The 21,022-nt window shown below is 39.6% G+C and overlaps 1 protein-coding gene across 1 annotated transcript in view; it reads left to right on the forward strand.

The window, feature by feature from the left end:
• LOC140487102 (adaptin ear-binding coat-associated protein 2-like) overlaps positions 1 to 19,958 on the forward strand; it is a 22,282-nt gene extending 2,324 nt beyond the window's left edge. Inside the window, exons 2-8 of the mRNA XM_072586582.1 lie at positions 10,432 to 10,532; positions 11,807 to 11,911; positions 14,142 to 14,223; positions 14,623 to 14,731; positions 15,775 to 15,931; positions 16,494 to 16,587; positions 17,850 to 19,958. Coding sequence (XP_072442683.1) covers positions 10,432 to 10,532; positions 11,807 to 11,911; positions 14,142 to 14,223; positions 14,623 to 14,731; positions 15,775 to 15,931; positions 16,494 to 16,587; positions 17,850 to 17,898 — 697 coding nt within the window. The 3' untranslated portion in view covers positions 17,899 to 19,958. The remainder of the gene's footprint in view (positions 1 to 10,431; positions 10,533 to 11,806; positions 11,912 to 14,141; positions 14,224 to 14,622; positions 14,732 to 15,774; positions 15,932 to 16,493; positions 16,588 to 17,849) is intronic.
• Positions 19,959 to 21,022: the final 1,064 nt, after the last annotated feature.

A 21,022-nucleotide genomic window follows, 5' to 3' on the forward strand; every position in this document is an offset into this window, starting at 1 on the left:
GTGCAGAAACAGTGGAATTGAAGAGATTTAAGGTATTCCAGAGATCAGGGGTCTGGTAACTGAAGGCACACCTGAAGATAGTGGTGTGATTCAACAAAGATACACAAAAGGCAAGAGTTGGGGGTATGTGGATACTCTGGTCGGGTGAAAGGCTGGAATCAGAGTGGCAAGGATCTGAAAGTGAGTGAAATTGTTAAATTCTGTGTGTTGCTTTACTGGGACCCTATGTAGGTCAATGAGGCAAAGAGACTTACTGCAATTTAGGATACTAGCAAGAGAATATTGGGAATGCTTCACTTTATAGAGGTTAAGAAATGGGAGGGTGACCAGGCATATCTTGAAATAGTCATGGTTCAGAAACCTGCTGAGAAAGAAATGTTATTTTTATGCAAATATGTTATTTGACTTTGTTGCAACAGAGCTGCTATTACAGAACCAAATCCTCCAGAGCTCAGTAGATAAAGTTTCCAATGAAATGAGGATTCTGTCTTTGGATTTGCAGCACAATAGCATGGCAAACTTCCTGCTTTTATGCAGTGCAATATATGTTTATCACAATAGATTCGTTATGGAGTAATTTAACAGCATGGGTTCTGAAAAACAGCCTGAAAGTGATTACATTTTAGGAAGTCACTGTAAGAGTCTCAGGCTTTAGGCTTTGGAAAGCCCAGCCAGATTCTGGGAGTTTTTTTTAAAAGCTTTGTGTAACTGAAAATATTTACTGTATTGCACTCTGTTTAATTGCATGTGTGAAATGCTTTGTGAGTATCATCTGAACAGGCAAAATTACGCTATTCTTCCACATTCATGATATAGGGAAATTGAATTCTTACCATGCTGGAATTGATTGTCAGTCACCACATACATTTGTTTTTTATGTTGATTGAGAATATATTTGGGGAACAATATATTCAGCAACTACAAACCAGGAATTTCTCTTCTGTATTGTCATTGTGACAGGGCTACCCCCATTTCTTGCATTTAATCCATCAATCAATGCCGCTGCCTACCCATCTCTCTCTCTCTCTCTCTCTCTCTCTCTCTCTCTCTCTCCATGTTGCTGCTTCCCCATCTCCATTACTGGCTTTACAATACTTTTTCAGTTGGGCACTGTGCTAACAAAAACAGAAGTTGCTGGAAAAGCTTAGCAGATCTGGCAGCATCTGTGAAGAGAAATCAAAGTTAAGGTTTTGAGTCCAGTGACCTTCCTCAGGACTGGCTGTCCTAATTGGGGAATGTTGCTAGTTCACAAAAATGATATGAGCTAGTTCACAAAAATTATATAATTATATCAAGATTTATATATAAAATGGATAAATATTTACTTGGGCACATCTAATAGTTCTGCTGTGCTGAGTCCCATTAATTATGTACAAATCAAAAGTGATAGTCGCCAGCAAAATCTACAGACTGTTTGCTGCACCAGCTGGTTAACATAACACTGCTGATCCCTCTGTGTGAAGTCACAGAGCATATGTTTCTGGAAACATACTGAGATGGCCAGTGTCAGTGCCATTGTTTTTGCTGTGGAACATGTATTGTTGCTAATGTTTTGCTCTGTTTCAGCTTTTTATCCTTCAAATTGATGCACTAGCTGCGTCAATCCCAGTGCATATTTCTTTGCTGATTCATTGTCTCTGTAATGTGGTATGCCTTGACTGCAATAAGGTGGTAGAGCTTTAGTATTTCACCCTATTTTGAGTTACCACCTGGTCGAGAAATTACTAACTGGTCATCGGTCCCCAATAACCTGAGCCAGATACTGATATTTTGAGAGTGTGAGCAGGATGGTTGACTGTGGAGGTGGGTGCTGTCTACACAATCCCATTTAACTGCCTTATCTCTGGGATATTCGTGGCATATTAAATAGTAGCTGCAGACCATCCAGCAATGTTTTCTGTAACTATACTGTTACCTCAGGAGACCCCAAAGGATCTATCCTTGGTTCTATTTATATGCTTCCCTTGAACAGCATCATCCAAAGACTTGGAATTGGTTTCTAATGTAAATTAAAATCAACGAGTTATATTTATCTCCCAGTCTCCTTGTTTAGGTGGATTGGCCATGCTAAATTGGCCAGTGTCCAGGGATGTGCGGGCTATGTTAGCTAATCGTGGTGAATGTCAGGATAGGGTAGGGGTGGGTCTGGTTTGGATGCTCTTTGGAGAGTTGGTGTGGACTGAGTGGCCTATAGGGCTTCCACACTTAGAGATTCTATGACTTTTCAGTGCTTCTCTGCTCATCCAGCTTCATTTTGAGTAATCTTTAATATCCTTCACTCAAATGTTAGAATGGTGCTGGCCAGTATGAGTGTGATGTACCATAGCAGCAGATCTCTTGGCAGCATTAGTTACAAGTAGCAGCCACAAGTGTTGTGTTGTTGCCACATATTCTAGGCTTCTCACACCCCACAGTTCCCATTTAACTGGACTGGTCATAACTTTGGCATTGAGCTTGGCTAACACCCTTTTGTCAGTAAACAAGCACAAGCAGACGTTTTATGTAAAATTTCCTTTGTTGTTACTCTTGTCTTGGTGCCAAATCTTTGTGCCATTCCTTGGTGTATTTCCTTTGGCTATATATGCATCCATTTGTGCCTTTGTGAGGTGGTTTGATATGATTTTCTACATTAAAGGTATAATGGAAATGCAGTTGCTGTGCCTGTCCAATATCAGGGTCAATGGATAATCAAGTGTGAAAATTGGCTGATTCTACTTATCCTTTCTCTCCATTCTCATTCAGAGATGTTGGGATTAATTGAAATGGCTGTATTGCCAGTCAGGATACTTGATTCTCGTCATCGTGGTGTGATTGCCTTTGCTTACTGCATGATAGAGTACATGCTATTTGGCATTTTGTTTTCTTAAAGGATGTTGACTTGGCAAATTTATTTGCTGAATATAATGTGATTGGAGGGTACCAAATAAAGTGTGTGATTATTTGCTGACACAGTTTTACCAAGAAGGACTAAATCAGTTTATACCATGCTGAAGATGCATGTTAACTGCACTTTGCATGATCAGAGAAGCTGTGGTGTAGAGGAAGAGTTAGAACAAACGGAGGAAGGAAACACCTAACGAAAAGTAAAGCTTGCAAGGTTTTGTTTTATCTTGAGAGCTGAGCAAAATAATCCATAAAAATCTCAATGAAAGGAAAATCAGTGAAAAGATATTATTTGTACATAATTCAGTGAAGTCTGCATCAATAGCTTTGTGACTCAACTGTTTATACTATTCCAGATACAGAAACAGGAATATGTCATTCAGTCCAAAAATCTGTTCTGCCCTTAAAATTGGTCATGGCTTAAATGTCGGGAATAAATAAATATTTGTTTTTGGCATTTCTTGACAGTTTTTCCACTGGTCCAGTTGCTTCATTCACTGGTCAATGTTGAAGTGAGCCATACTGACCACTGAAATTACCAGCTCTCCTCATTTCTCTATATTTTAGGCTGTCCCCCAGGATCAAACTTGACTTGCTTCCACCCAAGTTTGATAATCTGAGATGGCAGGAAAATCCAGCTCGGTTTTCAGATTCAGCCACATGCAGGGCTGGTCATGCTAGGTTGTTTGAGTTGCTGAGGTGCTTGAGCGTTTGTCTTGTTTGTGCTGTTTCTGAGGCTTAACTTCACATCAGCTCACTCCCAAAAAAGTCTCGCAATATGTTTGATGCTTTCTGAATTTTGGTCCGTTAGAAGCCAGATAATCCCATGAGTCAATAGGAATGTTTGACCCCTTCAGGAATGTTTAGAGTCAGATGTACAGCACAGAAACAGACCCTTTGGTCTAACTTGTGCATACTGACCGGATATCCTAAACTAATCTAGTCCCACTTGCCAGCACTTGGCCCATATCCCTCTAAACCCTTCCTATTCATACATTCATCCAGATGCCTTTTAAATGTTGTAATTGTGCCAGCCTCCACCACTTCCTCTCATTCCATACACGCGCCACCCTCTGTGTGATAAAGTTTGATTAGATTAGATTCTCTATAGTATGGAAATAGGGTCTTCAGACCAACAACTCGACACTGACCCTCCAAAGAGTAACCCAACGAGACCCATTCCCCTAATTAATGCACCTAATATTATCAGCTAACGCATGGCCAATTCACCTGACCAGTACATCTTTGGATTGTGTGAGGAAACTGGAGTACCTGGAGGAAACCCTTGCACGGGGAGAATGTGCAAACTCCACACAGACAGCCACCGAAGGCGGGAATTGAACTCAGGTCCCTGGCACAGTGAGGCAGTAGTGCTAACCACTGAGCCACCGTGTCGTCCTTAGGTCCCTTTTATATCTTTCCCCTATCACCCTAAACCTGTGTCCTCTAGTTATGGACTCCCCATCCCAGGGAAAATGCCTTGTCTATTTATCCTATCCATGCCCCTCATGATTTTATAAACTTCTACAAGGTTGCCCTTCAGCCTCCAATGCTCCAGGGAAAACAACCCCAGCTTATTCAGCCTCTCCCTATAGCTCAAATCCTCCTACTCTGGCGCCATCTTTGCAAATCTTTTAAAGGGCATCCCTAAAGAATTTTCATTATCTATTTAGAGGTGTGTTGCCATCCTGGATTCTGAGATTAGCAGTTGCTTCAGCAGTCTGCTGTCAGGCATATAAGCAAGATGTCCTGCCAATTGAGCTGATTTTAATTGATTAGTCTCTCCATATTGGGCTTGTTGTCGGCTGTTGAAGTGCCATTTTTGAAATTGTGTTTGGAGAACTTCGCCAATAAATCATACCACGGCACTATTTGAGCTTTGAAATGCCTGGTGTGAGCTGTCCTAGACTCCAAAGCATACGAGAGTGGCAATCAGTGCTGTCTTGTAAATGTTGACCTAGATTTTAGGAGACTCTCAACTCTGTTAGCTGCTAGTACTCAGTGTGGGAGGTAGATGTGTTACAATTGGGATGTTAAAATGGGGAGGGTCAGCCAAAAGTTACTGCTGCTGGTAGCCGTATATTCTTCCTAGCTCAATCGTGCCTTTCTCTGGGCATCAGGATTAGGCTTGGCTTTAATTCATTCCAGTCAAATAACTTGTCCAACTATTCGCGTGAAGGATGAGCAATTGAGCAACCTCCTGCAGATCATCTTCAAAGTATCAGTGCCTTATGGTGAAAGGGGAGGATTTTAAAAAAATTATTAGAGAGCATAACATTTCAATGCATTGAACCAACTTGGCACTTCTGAGAGATATGACAAAGTTTGTGTACAGGTGGAGGGGACTATCTCTTGCAAGGCATAGGTTTTAGATTAGTTGCAGATATTAAAAGGAAGACTTGCACTTGTATAATGCCTTACTGTCCTCCAAGCTTCCCATAAAATTTAATTGCCAATGGAATATTTTCGCGGTGCAACCATACAAATAAAAGTACCTTCAATAGTGCAACATCTCGTTGGTGCCACATTGGAATATCAGTCCAGATTTTTAAGGTTTTGGAGTGTTTTCTTTTACTCATCCATTCTACAGAACAACCAAGGTTAGACAGATTGGGATTGAGGTATAATGAAAGGATAAGAAACAATCCCAATGGAGGGCATCAAACTGGATTATACACATGGGATTCTTCCAGACTTCAAAAGTCAGATAAGTACCTGGAAACCTTAAAATATTTTAAACAAATGATTGCATTCTACTCCATTTAATGCATTACACTTTATCCTTTATGAAAAGTCCTATAGAGCAGCCTCTGTTGGAAACATGCCAGGATGAAGGTGAGGGAGTGGAGAGTGTGCAAGTGCAGGCTATGGAACAAATTTCCTGTGGAATAGCATGTAATTATTTTAATGACCTTAGTCAAGATGAAAGGAGTGGGTGCCTGAGGAAGGTTTGAGGCTCATGCAGGATCTCTCCATACTGAATCACGCATCTAATGGAATCAAGATGGACTGACTTTCAACATTTGAGACTTTGGCACTATTCTGGTTCAACACCTGGATGTCGATTGTTGCTTTGTTGACATAAATGTCATTTCAGTCCACTACCAGCTCTCCCAACACTAGTTATCTTGCACTTGGGCTCCCTGCTTATACTTGCGTGTTGCCCAATCCGGTTACACACAATTGGCTGTACTGCTAATCCAGCCTTAATCTTGGACAGAGGAAAGCTCCAGCTAGAGGTAATTCTGTTCCAGTCTCTGATACAATTTGGTAAAAGATAGGAAAATCATTGGTCTGTGTGTACATCTTGCAACTTGGATTATACAGACTACTAATCATAGCTCTGTTCATGTATCTAACCAAAGAAGATCATTTCTGGCCCATATTATTGAAAGGCTTTTTCATTTTGAGGTGTTTCTTCAGGGTCTGAAAGCAGAGTTATAATCTGGATGTGGAAGCACCAGCACCTGAACTATCTACTACGAGAAACGAGAGCCCCAGCAGAAATCAAATGCTCCCCTTGTCCCAGAAGACATCAGTGAGCTTCCTTAGAATTTTGATGATGAACTCGGGTGGGATTAAAGTGACAAAATGGTACCATAGTATAGACTTCTCCTTGACTGCAACTCTGGAATGGGACTTGAACCCCCAACTTTCTGACTCAGGAATGAGTGTGTTACTTACATGGCCAAAGCTGAAATATGAACAACAAGATAAACAGTAGAATTTCACCTTTTTGCGAAATAGCTTCATGCATTTTCTTTGAGAATTGTGAATTCACCCAGGGCTGTTTGCTTCTTTCTTGTATTTTTCGGATCTGTGACCATTTTGAAAGTGAACTTTCTGTATTCTTAACAGCGGAATGAGGAAGAGAAATGCAAAGCAGCTGTTAGGATGTTCTTGAGTCATGTTTCATTATATCCTGTTTGTCTCTGCAGGTGATTGTATTGTGGTTTTTAATTTTTTTTTAACTTTTTCACGATTTTGCATACAGAATATGAAACTGAGTACAGATAGAAGTACCATAAACAATTGAATTGTTAGACAGTTCATGCTCCTGAAAATTAATCGACTTGGCATACTGCCTAACTTTCTCGTATTTCCATCCTTGTTTTCAGTAACTGAAGTACACAAACCCACACGTTCCAAGTAATTTACCCGAACTGTATTGTTCAGAGGGGCAGCCATAGCTGAGGAGGAAGTTGGGAATTTTTCAAATTCTACTATTCACATTTCAGAAGAATTTAAACCAAATACTAGTCACATGCCTCAATCTGATTGGATCAGAGCCAAGACAGCAATGTGACATCCCTGGTCTAAAGAAGAGTTAAAGCAGGGAAGGATGTCTCATTGCTAATGGCAGTGAATTGTTAATGACAATGAAATTAGAGCATGGCATCGCAAAAAAATTGGCTTATTGTTTCCAACATTGGAATAAACTGCCAATGCTGTTTGGAGTTATATCTGAATAATGACTTGTTCCCTGAGATTGTGGAGGTTTGTCAAGGCTTGTGAATGGTGTCCAACAAAGAAGCAAGGAAAGTCTCTAGGAAAGTTGAGCTGACCAAATCATTAGTATGTGATTTGAGAGTATGGTAACATTGGAAAGTTCCAAATTTTCCTATGCTTTGCTCTGAGTGTTGATTATCCAGTATTCGAATTTAAGTTTAAACAAATATTGTAATGAAAACTACATTTTTGCTGGTAATCATCTATATTCTTTATAATATAGAGGTTCTGTTATTTTCAGAAAAAAGTCTATCTAGCTGTATTTCCATGCACAAAATTATATCTTGGCCAATCTGATAATTTGTTAGTTTCCAAGTGATATAGTGGGAGAATGTTATTGTATCAATTTTATTACTAACTGGAAAATAAACTTCACCAGCCAAAGTTCACCCTGACTAGTGCTGAAAATACTGGCCTCAGTTGATGGCTTGTTATTCGAATATGACTCAGTAATTAACATTATATTGCTCCAAGATACTTCATATGTCAAGAGATAAGTATCTACGTGTGCTTGAATGCAAAGTTTAACGAGCTGACTATGTTTGTTGCCAAATATCATTGGGGTCAGCGATACTGAATCAGAAAATTTTCTATGTGGATGTTCTACTAGAGAAGGTGCAAAACTTGACCTACTTTTGGGACATAAGGCAGAGCATAAGACTGAGGTGTCAGTGGGGGAGCACTTTGGGGTCAGCGACCATAATTCTATCCGTTTTAAAATAGTGATGGAAAAGGATAGACCAGATCTAAAAGTTTAAGTTCTAAATTGGAGAAAGGCCAATATTGATAGTATTAGGCAAAAACTTTCAAAAGCTGATTGGGGGCAGATGTTCACAGGTAATGGGATGGCTGGAAAATGGGAAGCCTTCAAAAATGAGATAACGAGAGTCCAGAGAAAGTATACTCATGTTAGAGTGAAAGGGAAGGCTGGTAGCTATAGGGAATGCCGGATGACCAAAGAAATTGTGGGTTTGGTTAAGAAACAGAAGGAAGCATATGTCAGGTATAGACAGGATAGATCGAGTGAATCCTTAGAAGAGTATAAAAGCAGTAGGAGTATACTTGAGAGAAATTAGGAGGGCAAAAAGGGGACATGAGATAGCTTTGGCAATTAGAGTTAAGAATCTAAAGGGTTTTTACAAATACATTAAAGACAAAAGAATAACTAGCGACGGAAAAGGGCCCCTCAAAGATCAGCAAGGCGGCCTTTGTGTGGAGCTGTAGAAAATGGGGGAGATACTAAATGAGTAATTTGCATCAGTATTTACTGTAGAGAAGGACATGGAGATAAAGAATGTAGGGGAATAGATGTTGACATCTTGAAAAATGTTTACATTACAGAGGAGGAAGTGCTAGATATCTTGAGACGCATAAAAGTGGATAAATTCCCAGGACCTGATCAAGTGTACCCTAGAACTTTGTGGGAAGCTAGGAAAGTGATTGCTGGGCCTCTTGCTGAGATATTTGTATCATCAATAGTCACAGGTGAGGTGCTGGAAGACTGGAGCTTGGCTAACGTGGTGCCAGTGTTTAAAAAAGGTGGTAAGGACAAGCCTGGGAACTATAGACCAGTGAGCCTGACGTCGATGGTGGGCAAGTTGTTGGAGGGGATCCTGAGGGACAGGATATATGTGTATTTGGAAAGGCAAGGACTGATTAGGGATAGTCGACATGGCTTTGTGCATGGGAAATCGTGTCTCACAAACTTGATTGTGTTTTTTGAAGAAGTAACAAAGAGGACTGATGAGGGCAGAGCGGTAGATATGATCTGTATGGACTTCAGTAAGGCATTCAACAAGGTTCCACATGGGAGACTGATTAGCAAGGTTAGATCTCATGGAATGCAGGGAGGACTAGCCATTTGGATACAGAACTGGCTCAAAGGTAGAAGACAAAGGGTGGTGGTGGGTTGCGTTTCAGACTGGAGGCCAGTGAGCAGTGGAGTGCCACAAGGATCGGTGCTGGGTCCACTACTTTTCATCATTTATATAAATGATTTGGATGTGAGCATAAGAAGTACAGTTAGTAAGTTTGCAGATGACACCAAAATTGGAGGTGTAGTGGACAACAAAGAAGGTTACCTCAGATTACATTTTGGGAGAGGCCAATGGGCTGAGAAGTGGCAGATGGAGTTTAATTCAGATAAGTATGAGGTGCTGCATTTTGGGAAAGCAAATCTTGACAGGACTTATGCACTTAATGGTAAGGTCCTAGGGAATGTTGCTGAGCAAAGAGACCTTGGAGTGCAGGTTCATTGCTCCTTGAAAGTGGAGTCACAGGTAGATAGGATAGTGAGGAAGGCATTAGGTATGCTTTTCTTTATCGGTCAGAGTATTGAGTATAGGAATTGGGAGGTCATGTTGCAGCTGTACAGGGCATTGGTTAGGCCACTGTTGGAATATTGTGTGCAATTCTGGTTGTCTTCCTCTTGGAAAGATGTGAAACTTGAAAGTGTTCAGAAAAGATTTACAAGGATGTTGCCAGGGTTGGAGAATTTGAGCTATAGGGAGAGGTTGAACAGGCTGGGGCTGTTTTCCCTGGAGCATCGGAGGCTGAGGGGTGACCTTATAAAGGTTTATAAAATCATGAGGGGCATTGATAGGATGAATAGACACCGTTTTTTTTCCCTGGGGTGGAGGAGTCCAGAACTAGAGGGCATAGGTTTAGGGTGAGGGGGGAAAGATATAAAAGACCTAAGGGACAACGTGTTCACACAGAGGGTGGTACATGTATGGAATGAGTTGCCAGAAGAAGTGGTGGAGGCTTGTACATTTGCAGCATTTAAAAGGCATCTGGATGGGTATATTAATAGGAAGGGTTTGGAGGGATACGGGCCGGGTGCAATACGGGCTAGATGCTAGCAGGTGAGACTAGATCGGGTTGGATAATCTGGTCAGCGTGGACAAGTTGGACCTGTCTGTTTCCATGCTGTACATCTCTATGACTCTTGGAGTACACAGCAGCACTGATGTGTCTGACCAGAGGATTTTTTTGTTTTCAAGAAGCATCATTGTAAAGATGTTCCCTTTTCCTGCTCAGAGCTGCAGATTGGAAGTTGGATCAACCTGATTGGACTGGGAGACTCCGGATAACAGCAAAAGGAAATATTGCTTACATTAAATTGGAAGACAAGGTTTCAGGTATTTTCTGGAAATTAAATATTCAATATGCTTGTGAGATAATCAGTTTTCAGTTCAGACAACATGTTTAGAAAGTCATAGAGATTTTACAGCATGGAAAAATACCCTTTGGTCAATTGTATCCATTCCAGTCATCAAGCGTCCATCTATTCGAATCCCATTTTCCAGCATTTGTATGCTATGGCATTTCAACAACTTATTTAAATACCTCTTAAACGTTTTGATTTTTCCTGTCTCTGTCATCCTTTTAGGCAGTGATTTCCAGGTTTTTACTACCCTCTGGGCAAAAAAGCAAGATCTTCAAATTGCCTCTATCTCCTCATTGCCTTAAAATGTTACCCTCTGGTTACTGATCCCTCTACTAAGGGAAATGTTCCTCCCCATCTGTCCCTTATAAAATGCCTCAATCGTATCCTGTCAGCTTTCTCTGCTCTCAGGAAACCAGCACCAGCTTGCCATGCCCCTCTTCACAGCCCAGGCAGAATCCTAGTGAGTCTTCTCAGCTATCTCTCTAGTTCAATCACATCCTATCGTGCTACAACCAGAACTGCACACAGTACTCCATCTGTGGCCTAATTAATGTTGTATATAGATCCGCCATAATCTCCTTGCTCTTGTATTCAATGCCTTGAATAATAGTGATATCCCACATGTTGCCTTAACCAACTTATCTCCTCCTCTTTCTGCCTTCAAGGATCTGTGGACATTCACACCAAGGTCCCTCTGATACTCTGTACTTCCTAGAGTCCTACCATTCAATATGTCGTCCCTTGCCTTGTTTATCCTCCCAAAATGCATTAACTCTCACTTTTCAGGATTAAATTCTGTTTGCCAATGTTTAGCACATTTGACCAGTCTCTCTGTATCACCTTGTTACTTGCTTCAAAATGTCTGCTGAAAGATTCCTCCCAAAGTTCCAAAAAATAATGTACACACTGTTCACCTCAAATGGGCATCCCTGTTCACATTGCATTTGGGAAGCTAAGCTCAATACTGCTAGTTGCCACCATGATTTTAACCTATTGCAAGGGAACGTCATATTTTCTTTTGTAATTCTTATCCCACAATATTATCAAATGAAATTATTGTGCTCACATTCCTGACACTAAAATGCATTTATTACAGCTAGCTGGTCCAACAAAACGTACGTGTGGAAAGTAATTTTTCCGTATTGAATGTTTTTCTTGATAATTGGTGTGTTTGAGAGGTATGAAATGCTAAAGGGAATGGTATTTAACCCAGTATTGTTTGCTGCTTGTTATTTTTCTCTTCAGGAGAGTTGTTTGCACAATCCCCAGTGGACCAATTTCCAGGAATTGCAGTGGAGAGCGTTGTTGATTCAAGCAGATACTTTGTCATTCGCATCGAAGATGGAAATGGTAATTCCTTCTTGGGATTTTATTAAATTCTAGTGTCGGAAGCTCATTGCTCTTTAGCGTTACATAATGCACTGAAGGACGTAGAAGTTTGCAATATTTTGCCTGCAGGGTAACTGAACTTGTGTGTGGTTTTGCTGGATTCTGTGGCTTTGGTTACTTGAGGTGATTCACAACACCTTCAGCTGCATGCAGATTAGTTTGCAGTTCTAGGTTCCCTTATGACAATATAACCCTCACTGTGATCTGCGGCTACAACTGGGAAATCCCATAATAAACGAGAAAGAGACCAAATGTGAAAGAATGAACTTTTATTTATAATCATGCCTTATGGAATAGTTTAGAATATGCCTAAATGTTTCACATAAAATAAATTGCTATCTTTCCTGGTTTTGCACCAATGTTCCATCCAATTCCAAAAATAACAACTTGTATTTATGTAATGCATTTAATGTAATAATATTTCCCAGGGCATTTAAAAACCCTCCCCTTTGTCCATCTTGTTTATTATGCTGGTAAAGTTGCCACATAGTTTCAAAAACCTGCATTTTAAAGAGACACTTGTTAAAGGGAGTTTGTGCCAGTTTTCCCCCTATATGTTACTATAAACCCATAAGATGTAGAAGCAAAATCAAACCATTTGGCCGATCGAGTCTGGTCTGCATTTTGATCATGGCTGATATACTTCTCAACCCCATTTTCCTGTATTCTCCTGTAACCTTTCATTCCTTTATTAATCAAATAATATTTTCAACCTATCTATCACTGTCTTAAAGGTAATCAATGACGTGACCTCCGTGATCTTCCGTCACAATGAGTTCCACAGATTCACCACACTCTGGCTGAAAACATCGCTCCTCATCTCAGTTGTAAAGAGTTGTGCCTTCACTCTGAGTTGTGCCCTGGGTCCTAGTCTCTCACACCAGTTTCTCTGCATCCATAGCCTCCCTGCTTTCTCAACATTACCTGTCCCTCCACCTTCTTTCCCAATTGTTGCAAGCTTGCACAGCTCAGGGGAGCATTTCTATTTGTATATGAAGATGGTAACTTTTGTGTCCATGGATCGATCCTTTGACCAACAAGATCAGTTCGTCTGATGGTTGACTTCTTGTTGGCAAGACTAGAGCTAGGGTGCAAAGTTTAAAAATGAGACTTCTCAGTTTTAAAATGAAGATCAGAGCTTTTTTTGTCTTGGGATCATTATTATGTGAAATTCCCTTTCCCAGAAAGCAGTGGATGATGGTTCATTGCATTTCTTTGAGACAGAGTTATATAGATTTTTGATAAATAAAGGAGTTAGGTGTTAGTGAGCCAGGCAGGAATGTGGGTTTGAGACCATACTCATCATATTAGTTATGATCTCATTGAAGCAAGCTCAAAGAACTGAAAGCTATTTTGGTTCTTATGACAAGGACAGCAACAGAGCTTTCTACACCTCTTTCAGTACTTTCATGCCCCTCAACAGGAAACAAAAAACCCTCAAATTATATATCACCTTAAAGGCAGTGCCTACAACACTCCATTCCTACTCAGCCAAGATAACATGCTCAAAACCTGGAGTGCGATGCGCACAACCCACAACCTTCAAAAGACACAAAAGAAAATAATGCATTCATGCCAATTTTACACTACGTTGTAGGTTGAAATAGAGGTTCTAATTTTTAAAAATTGTTGCTACATATCATTGAGTTCAATAATAGGGGATAGAGGATGGAAACAAGATCATTGCACACATTTCCCTCCTTTGCCTAACATATCAATGAATGACAAACTGACCTTTATACAGGGGCTGTTTTTAACTTCCCCTACCTGGGGCATCAAGACCAATTGCTGTCAGATTGTGTACATTTTGTTCCGTTTTTTAGCATTGGTGATCTCACAAATACAGCAAGATTTGTTTAAGCAAGTTCATATAGTTCAGGCTGATCTTAACAAAATATTTAAAATGTTAGAGGAATTAAATAGAGTCAGTGTGTAGACATTTTTATCTGGCAAATGAAATAATAAAAGAACATCATCATTTGGAGCAAACCCAGGTAAATTAAGTTCACGTGTACATCAGCTTGATGGGGTTGAATGGCTGACTCTAGTTTCTGTGAGTGATACTTAAAGATTGTCGCTAATATTACATTGATAAGACTACTATAAACTGGCTGGAATAAGGGCATGTAAAGTGTGAAATTTGATTACTTGAGAAATTATATCACTTGAGAAAACCCATTACATTTTTCAGGGCGGCGTGCATTCATTGGCATTGGATTTGTTGACAGGGGAGATGCCTTTGATTTTAATGTCGGTCTGCAGGATCACTTCAAGTAAGTTGCTTGAAATTTCAGTACTGACACATTTTGATTGAAGACTTCAGAATAGACGAATTAAACATGAAATCAAAATTTGCAAAAGACCTGTTGAAAGTACATGGAGTAAATATCTTAATGACTCGCAAGAGATTATATTTCTACCTTGCAACCTGTAGTGACAGAAACTTGGCAACATTATCAAAGCTCCAATTTGGAGTCTTGCAGGTCTTTGTAAAACTGACATTTGAGCACCCTGGAATTAGTCAGTATGAACCAAATCATAGCTGCAGCAAGATAAACTTTCAGACTACGATTTTGCTTATTTTAAATTAAGATATAATTTTTGTTCTAAGTTGTGGTTTACAAAGCTTCATCTATTCTCAAGCATCAGGCTGCATTTTCTTTGTTTTGCAGATGGGTTAAGCAGCAGAGTGAACTTGCCAAACAAGCTCAGAACCCAGACTCCGGACCTAAATTGGACTTAGGATTTAAAGAGGGACAGACCATCAAGCTAAATATTGGGGTGAGGCACAGAATACTTTAATATTTAAATAATCCTGCATCTATTATTTAAAATAAGACCAGATTATGTGACAAAGGGCAAAGATATCGGCTACTGGAAATACATTTAAATTGGATGCAGGAAGAAGCTTATTCACACTGTGATAAAGCTTAGTGATTATATTACCATACTGTTCTTTTTATTCTGAAACTTGGGTTCCAAAGTGGACAAAACCATGTATAACTTTAAGTTTGATATTTATTTCTATATCATGTGTCCCCAGAAAGGAAGGATATAGAAAAAAATAACTCCAAAGAACTGCTGGGAATCAGAAACAAAAACAGAAATTGCTGGAAAAGCTCAACAGGTCTTGCAGCATCTGTGGAGAGAAAGCAGAGTTAAGGAGGATATAATTTTAATTTCATTTTTAATTTCTGAGAGTGGTGCATGTTTCTGACATTTTGTTATATGCATCTAAATGAGGTCTTTAATACCTTTTAAGGTGAGAAGTTCAACGCAAGGGTAGAAGAGAGGAAAGAAATTGATTTTATTGCTTAGCAATGATACATCCTATGATTTGGGAGACAGCTGTGAGAGTTGCTTTCAGAGAAAAATGTCATTCAGAGAGAAGCATTGTAGTAGTAGCAGCAGCAGTAGTAGTGCTGTTTAGCAGTATCCAAAATGGTCAGGCAGAAGAAAAGACGTTCCAAAGTGGCTTAAAGTAATAAGAGAAAAGGTACAGAAATAGAAGGCTATGAAAGACGAGTTTAGGGATCGCATGTTAAAAATAATTTGTGGAGATGGTGTAGGCTTGGTGGATTAGTCAGAGTTAATGTGGGGTTACGGGGTGGAATGCTCTTCAGAGGGTTGTTGCAATTTTGATGGGCCAAATGGCCTCTTTCTGCGCTATAGGGATTCTATGAACTGCAGAACAATACTACAGTTTAAGCCAGAACTTTTATACAAGGTGAACAGAAAAAAATTGGAATTTGTCACAATCCAGGTTGTTGTGATTTGTTATTTTAGTTCAGTCAAAACCATTTACAACCCATTTTAATTTTCAGAATGTACGGAAAAAGGAGAACTCATCGACTAAGCCTCGTCTAACAGGTACTGGAATAGGCTTACTTCCACCACCACCAGGGACTAAAACTCCAATCCTGCTGCCACCACCAGGGTCACAAGGCATGACGCAACAGCCTATGCAGTCATCTTCTACAGGTAGAGTACTTAAGGAAAATTCAAGCCTCACTATGGTCTTGTTAACATGTATCATTGACTGATACTGATACTCATTTCTCTCTGGGTGTAAGAAGCTGAAAGGGGAGAAATAGTTATTTTATGCTGAGCTACTTTAATTTAGCAATATAATCTGAGTGGCCATAATTGATCTCTGAGTTGATAAGCTGCTTGGGTTTGCCTATTAAGACCACTTCCTTGAAGTGATAGCTTGAACAGTAACTTTAATGGAGTAAACCAGTTTAAGCACAGTTCTGTCTTAGCAGTGAAACTTCCACAGATGCATTACAGTATGTGATAGTATTGTCGAGATGTTATATTCAGACAGTGAGATCAGTTGTATTGCAAGTATCCAATTTGTTATCTGTTTCGTTTTTACCACTGTCTTGTGGATTGATTCCATATTATATATGCTTGCTGGGTACATTCATAAACTTGTGTGTACTGCCTCTGAATTCAGTTTTTATTGATTAATTGATTTGTTTAGTTTTGGGTAATTCCTATTGGTTTCATTTGTATTTGTGTTCATTTACATTATTTACAGAATTACTGAGAGGCTTTGCCCCACAACCATCTCCTGCTTTGGCTTCTCATACTGCCACAACTGATTTGTGGGGAGACTTTGCAGCAGCAACCAGGTTTGTGCTAAATCCACTTTAAACTTGTCTTAAGTGTAAGTAAACTGGTTCAAAACAAATCAGTGATTTATTATTCTGTGTTTTTTTTTCCAATTTAGAGGAGTTTTCAAACAAGCAAACTTTTGCGAATAGCGGTGCTAGCTAGGACCTCAATTTTGTTTAACATGGTGGAAAAGGCTCAAGGACTGAACGAATTGTTCGTCTATGTTCCCATCTTTCTTAGTGGGGCAATGAGATATTTCATCTTCCTCGACTGAGAAATGACTCAACCATAGGCTGTGCTGATGGGAGAGAGAGGCAGATAGCCAGTCTCATATTGTGGAATGGGAGTGATTTCCCAGCTTTTCTGATGAGGTAGGAACTGATGCCAACCCTCTCCCACTTGGAATGGAATCTTTCCTCTTTCAGCTTGGGCTGTTTGCTTGCAGCCACTCTGGACTCTCCCAGCAGTAACTCCATTCAATGCTTAGTGTTTTCTCAGGATCCTGTTGGCTAACAGCTGGTTATGATGGCAGCATTCTGGACTCGGTAGTGATCCAGGATGTCATGCATGGTGTTCACTCCTCACCTTCTATGTGCCTGGTGCCATTAGTCAGTAGCATGTTGTTAGGAATGAAGTAGAGACTGAGCACTAGTAACTTCTCTGCTATTTCCCACACTCCACTGTTGATGTACAGACAGTAGATGCCTGTGTCCAAAAGCTAGATTCATACAGCTCGTTAATGCAAAAGTTACAGGTTATGAATATAGTCTATCCTTCTTACACGTTTTCTTATAGGAAATTTATTTTAATTTGGCATGTTGTTTTCTGGGAATACATTAAATATGCTAAACATGGGATCGCTGTACATAATAACTGTGTCATAATGTTTGTCTAAATGAAGGCAGCTAGGTGAGATGGCGATGTAACATACAATGTCTCTCCATTAGTAATCCAAAGTCCCAGGCAAGTGCTGTGGAGACAGGGATACAAATCCCAGCATGGCAGCTGGTGAAGTTTAAAATTAATTTAATAAAATCCGGATTTGGAATTTTTGTGACCATGACCCTAGCAATGACTTGTCATTTAAAACCTAGTCCTATAATAATGTGGTTGACTCTTAACTATCCTGGGTCTAGTATTCCACTCCATTCAAAGGCAATAAGGAATGGGCTTTGCCAACAATGACCACATTGCATAAAAGAATACATTTTAAAATGAATTAAAACAATACATTTTGTATGATATGCCTTCTGATAGTTCTAACTTTCTTGTTCCTCAGCCCTGCTACCACCCAAGTGACCCAGAGCACCCACTGGGTTCAGTTTTGACATGGGGCAGCCTTCAGCTTTCTTCTTTGAAATTTTAATCCTGAGAGACCATGACTAGCACTTCTTTTCTGATGAGATTCCTGGAGATGGAAGCTACTGGGAGTCCACAGTGCCAGAGCCAGCAGGATTCAGGACTCTCAGGCTGCAGCTTTGGGATTTTTCATTTCCATTAATCGTGCATCTCTACCAGAACATCTGTCCCATTCTTGTAACCACCGTGTTCACAAGAGCCCCGATATGCATTGTCATATAGCGATGCTTTTGCCTCGCAAGTGATTGGACTGAATTTCATAAAGGTCAATGGGACACATGTATATTGAAAAGGAGTTACCATGTATTTGAATTTTATTTTTTACACAGAAGTGTATAATGTGTAATAATGGTCCTAACTCTGAAGCAATTCTTAAGCACATCACAGCGAATTGTTTCACACAGACACTGTTTTCAATAGATTCCATTCCATACATAATCTTCCATTGTAACAGCTTGTGGGGTGGGGGAGGGTACTGTGAAGAACTGATTTGAACTTAAAGAACAAAGCACGATATGATTCACTGAGGTCCAACAAAATCACATGTCACACGAGGGAACATATGCAAGACATATTTCTTCTTCCAAGTGGTGGTTTTGTAATCTGTGGTGGATTGATGTGGATGGCGATTGGTGTGGTATAGAGCAGCAAAAACTGCGCCTTTAAATATTATCTGCTTTCCTTTTCCAAAATATTTGTCTGCTTTGGCCAGCGACCTTTAACTTTTGGGCTGACCTGTGAACTATTTGTGTCTGTAAATAAGAGTTTGTCTATTTCAGTATTTATACATATTGGAGGGGGAATGGGGGTGGAATTTGGGAGCTGTTAATGTTAATGCTGCGTTAAAATCAGGGAATTTCTTTAGAGTTGGAAATGTTCCAAATAAAAAAATGTCTATTGAAACTATTTCTATTTGGATACTTTACGCTGTCTCAGTGTGCATCACAACTATTTACCACTGAAGCTCAGTTGCAGATGAATGCAGTAAGTTAATTTGCATGTGTAGATCCACATCCAGCACTAAACTGAATGAATGACCGCCAACCTTTTTGGATCGTTAGTTGGAGAAGGAATATTGGTCAGGATATCTGGAGAACATCTTGCTCTTTCAATGGTACTGAAAGACATTTGGTGCCCAATGAAATAGGAAACCCTGAGAGGCTGCACCTACAAATATGCATTCCTATATTAGAAGGTCAACTTAGATTAAAATCAAATATGGGATTTGAGCCCATTATCTACTAACTCTGAGCCAATACTAATTGAGCTGGCATCTAGAAATGCAATACTCCAAAAGAAATTGATTTAATTTATGAAAAACGGTATAATACTTGCACAAATGAAAGAAGAAATTCCGCAATCACCTTGGTGACAACCTTTGACTATTTACCAGTACATTGAAGCAAGATGAATATTACAACATATTGTTCCCAAATCTCAAGAGTGTTGTTTAAGGGGAAGCTGAATTATGGCTTGATAGCGTCTGGGGGGGGAATGTTTGCTATTGGTTACCTGCCATCACAACCACAGAACAAAGCCTCTGCCTCTGGCCTGGACTATCCCCCGCACTGGCTCAGATAACCATCTTATATAAAGGGGAGTAATTCTACAACAAGCCCCGCCCAGGGACGCTGAAGGAGAATTTTATACTCCAACATTGTCTTTAGAGCTCAGCTCAGGATCACCCACTGCTTACTGTTGATGTTGTAAGTACTGACTATTCCTGATTTATGATTAACTTGGTGATGACTACTGTTGGATTTAACGAGCATTTTGTCTGAATATTTTTGTTTCTATGTAACACTTTATTTGGGTCTGAAATAATTAACAAACTGTAGAATTGCTAAGGATTCGGATCAGATGTTTATTTGGTTTGAAGCACCTCAAAATCCTAAATATCATTAAGAGTAGATTTATTTTTAAAGTATTCATAATTCTAAGACCATGACCATGGTATGATAGATAAATTGATACAATTTTCTTTTCCATTGTACCTGGACAATGATAAAAAGTTTTCACTACCTTGAAAGTTTGTCTGTATTTATTTTAGAACTACAGACTCTTTATTCTGATGTTCCATTGTGATTGTGAACATAGAGTACTTTTTTCATTCCAAACCAAGCCATCAAAATTGTGTGTCTAGGTTGTGAAAAGTATCTTTTCAATTTTCTGTGTCACCTTTACTACCCAACACCATATTCTTGCATGTAGAATACATATAATGTCAAGTGCCATCTTACCATTTATCGTCTGTAACTATGGACAGTAAGTATAAAGAAGATCATCAAAGTGAATTCCTACTTAGCCTTGCCTGAAGTCCATAAACTTTGTGGAAGTGATCTGATGTACAGCTGAGTTTTCTTACCTAGTTACATCACCCTTTCTGCTGTCCCCAACTGAGATGTATAATGGCGCTTCCCATATTCCTGAGTCAATAGCTTTGCTATCGAACTATATGGTACATTTATTAGTTGAGCTTTAAGTGAGATTGTGAACCATATTAAAAGTAGGTATACTGGATTTGATTTTCTGGAAAAACTTGTAGAATTATATAATTCTTATAGCAAAATTTAAAATACTTGATTATTCGGAACTCCTTTTTGATAAGCAAAATCAGTCAAACCAGAATTGATCACCTATGACTAAAGTAGCATTCTTCACTGTTGAGTTGGAAGAGTGTGGTTCCTAAAGTTAAGTTCTGAATTGCCAGTAACCATTGATGAAATGCAGGAGTGTAATGGTAATAAAGTTGTCTGGACCTGTTGCAAGCAGATCACACAACGACGAATGACTCTTGTTTTACATCCAAAGTGCTCTTAAGCACAACTGAAAGAATTTTCCCCTGCGCCAAATCGCTTGTTTTTTTTAATCTATTAATTTAGAGACAAAAATAGAAATTGCTGGAAAAGCTCAGCAAGTCTGGCAGCAATTGTGGAGAGAAATCAGTTACTGTTTTGCGTTGAGCGACCCTTCAGAACAGTTTCCAGTTGAATGTTATATGTAGAGCCTGTTCAGGACAATGCACACCATCAAAGGTAAGGGAGAGGAGGAGATATTCTACTCCCTGCGGTGCCCACCTCTGAGGCATCAAGA

This window comes from Chiloscyllium punctatum, chromosome 16 (genome assembly GCF_047496795.1).
Source record: "Chiloscyllium punctatum isolate Juve2018m chromosome 16, sChiPun1.3, whole genome shotgun sequence".
NCBI lineage: Eukaryota > Metazoa > Chordata > Chondrichthyes > Orectolobiformes > Hemiscylliidae > Chiloscyllium > Chiloscyllium punctatum.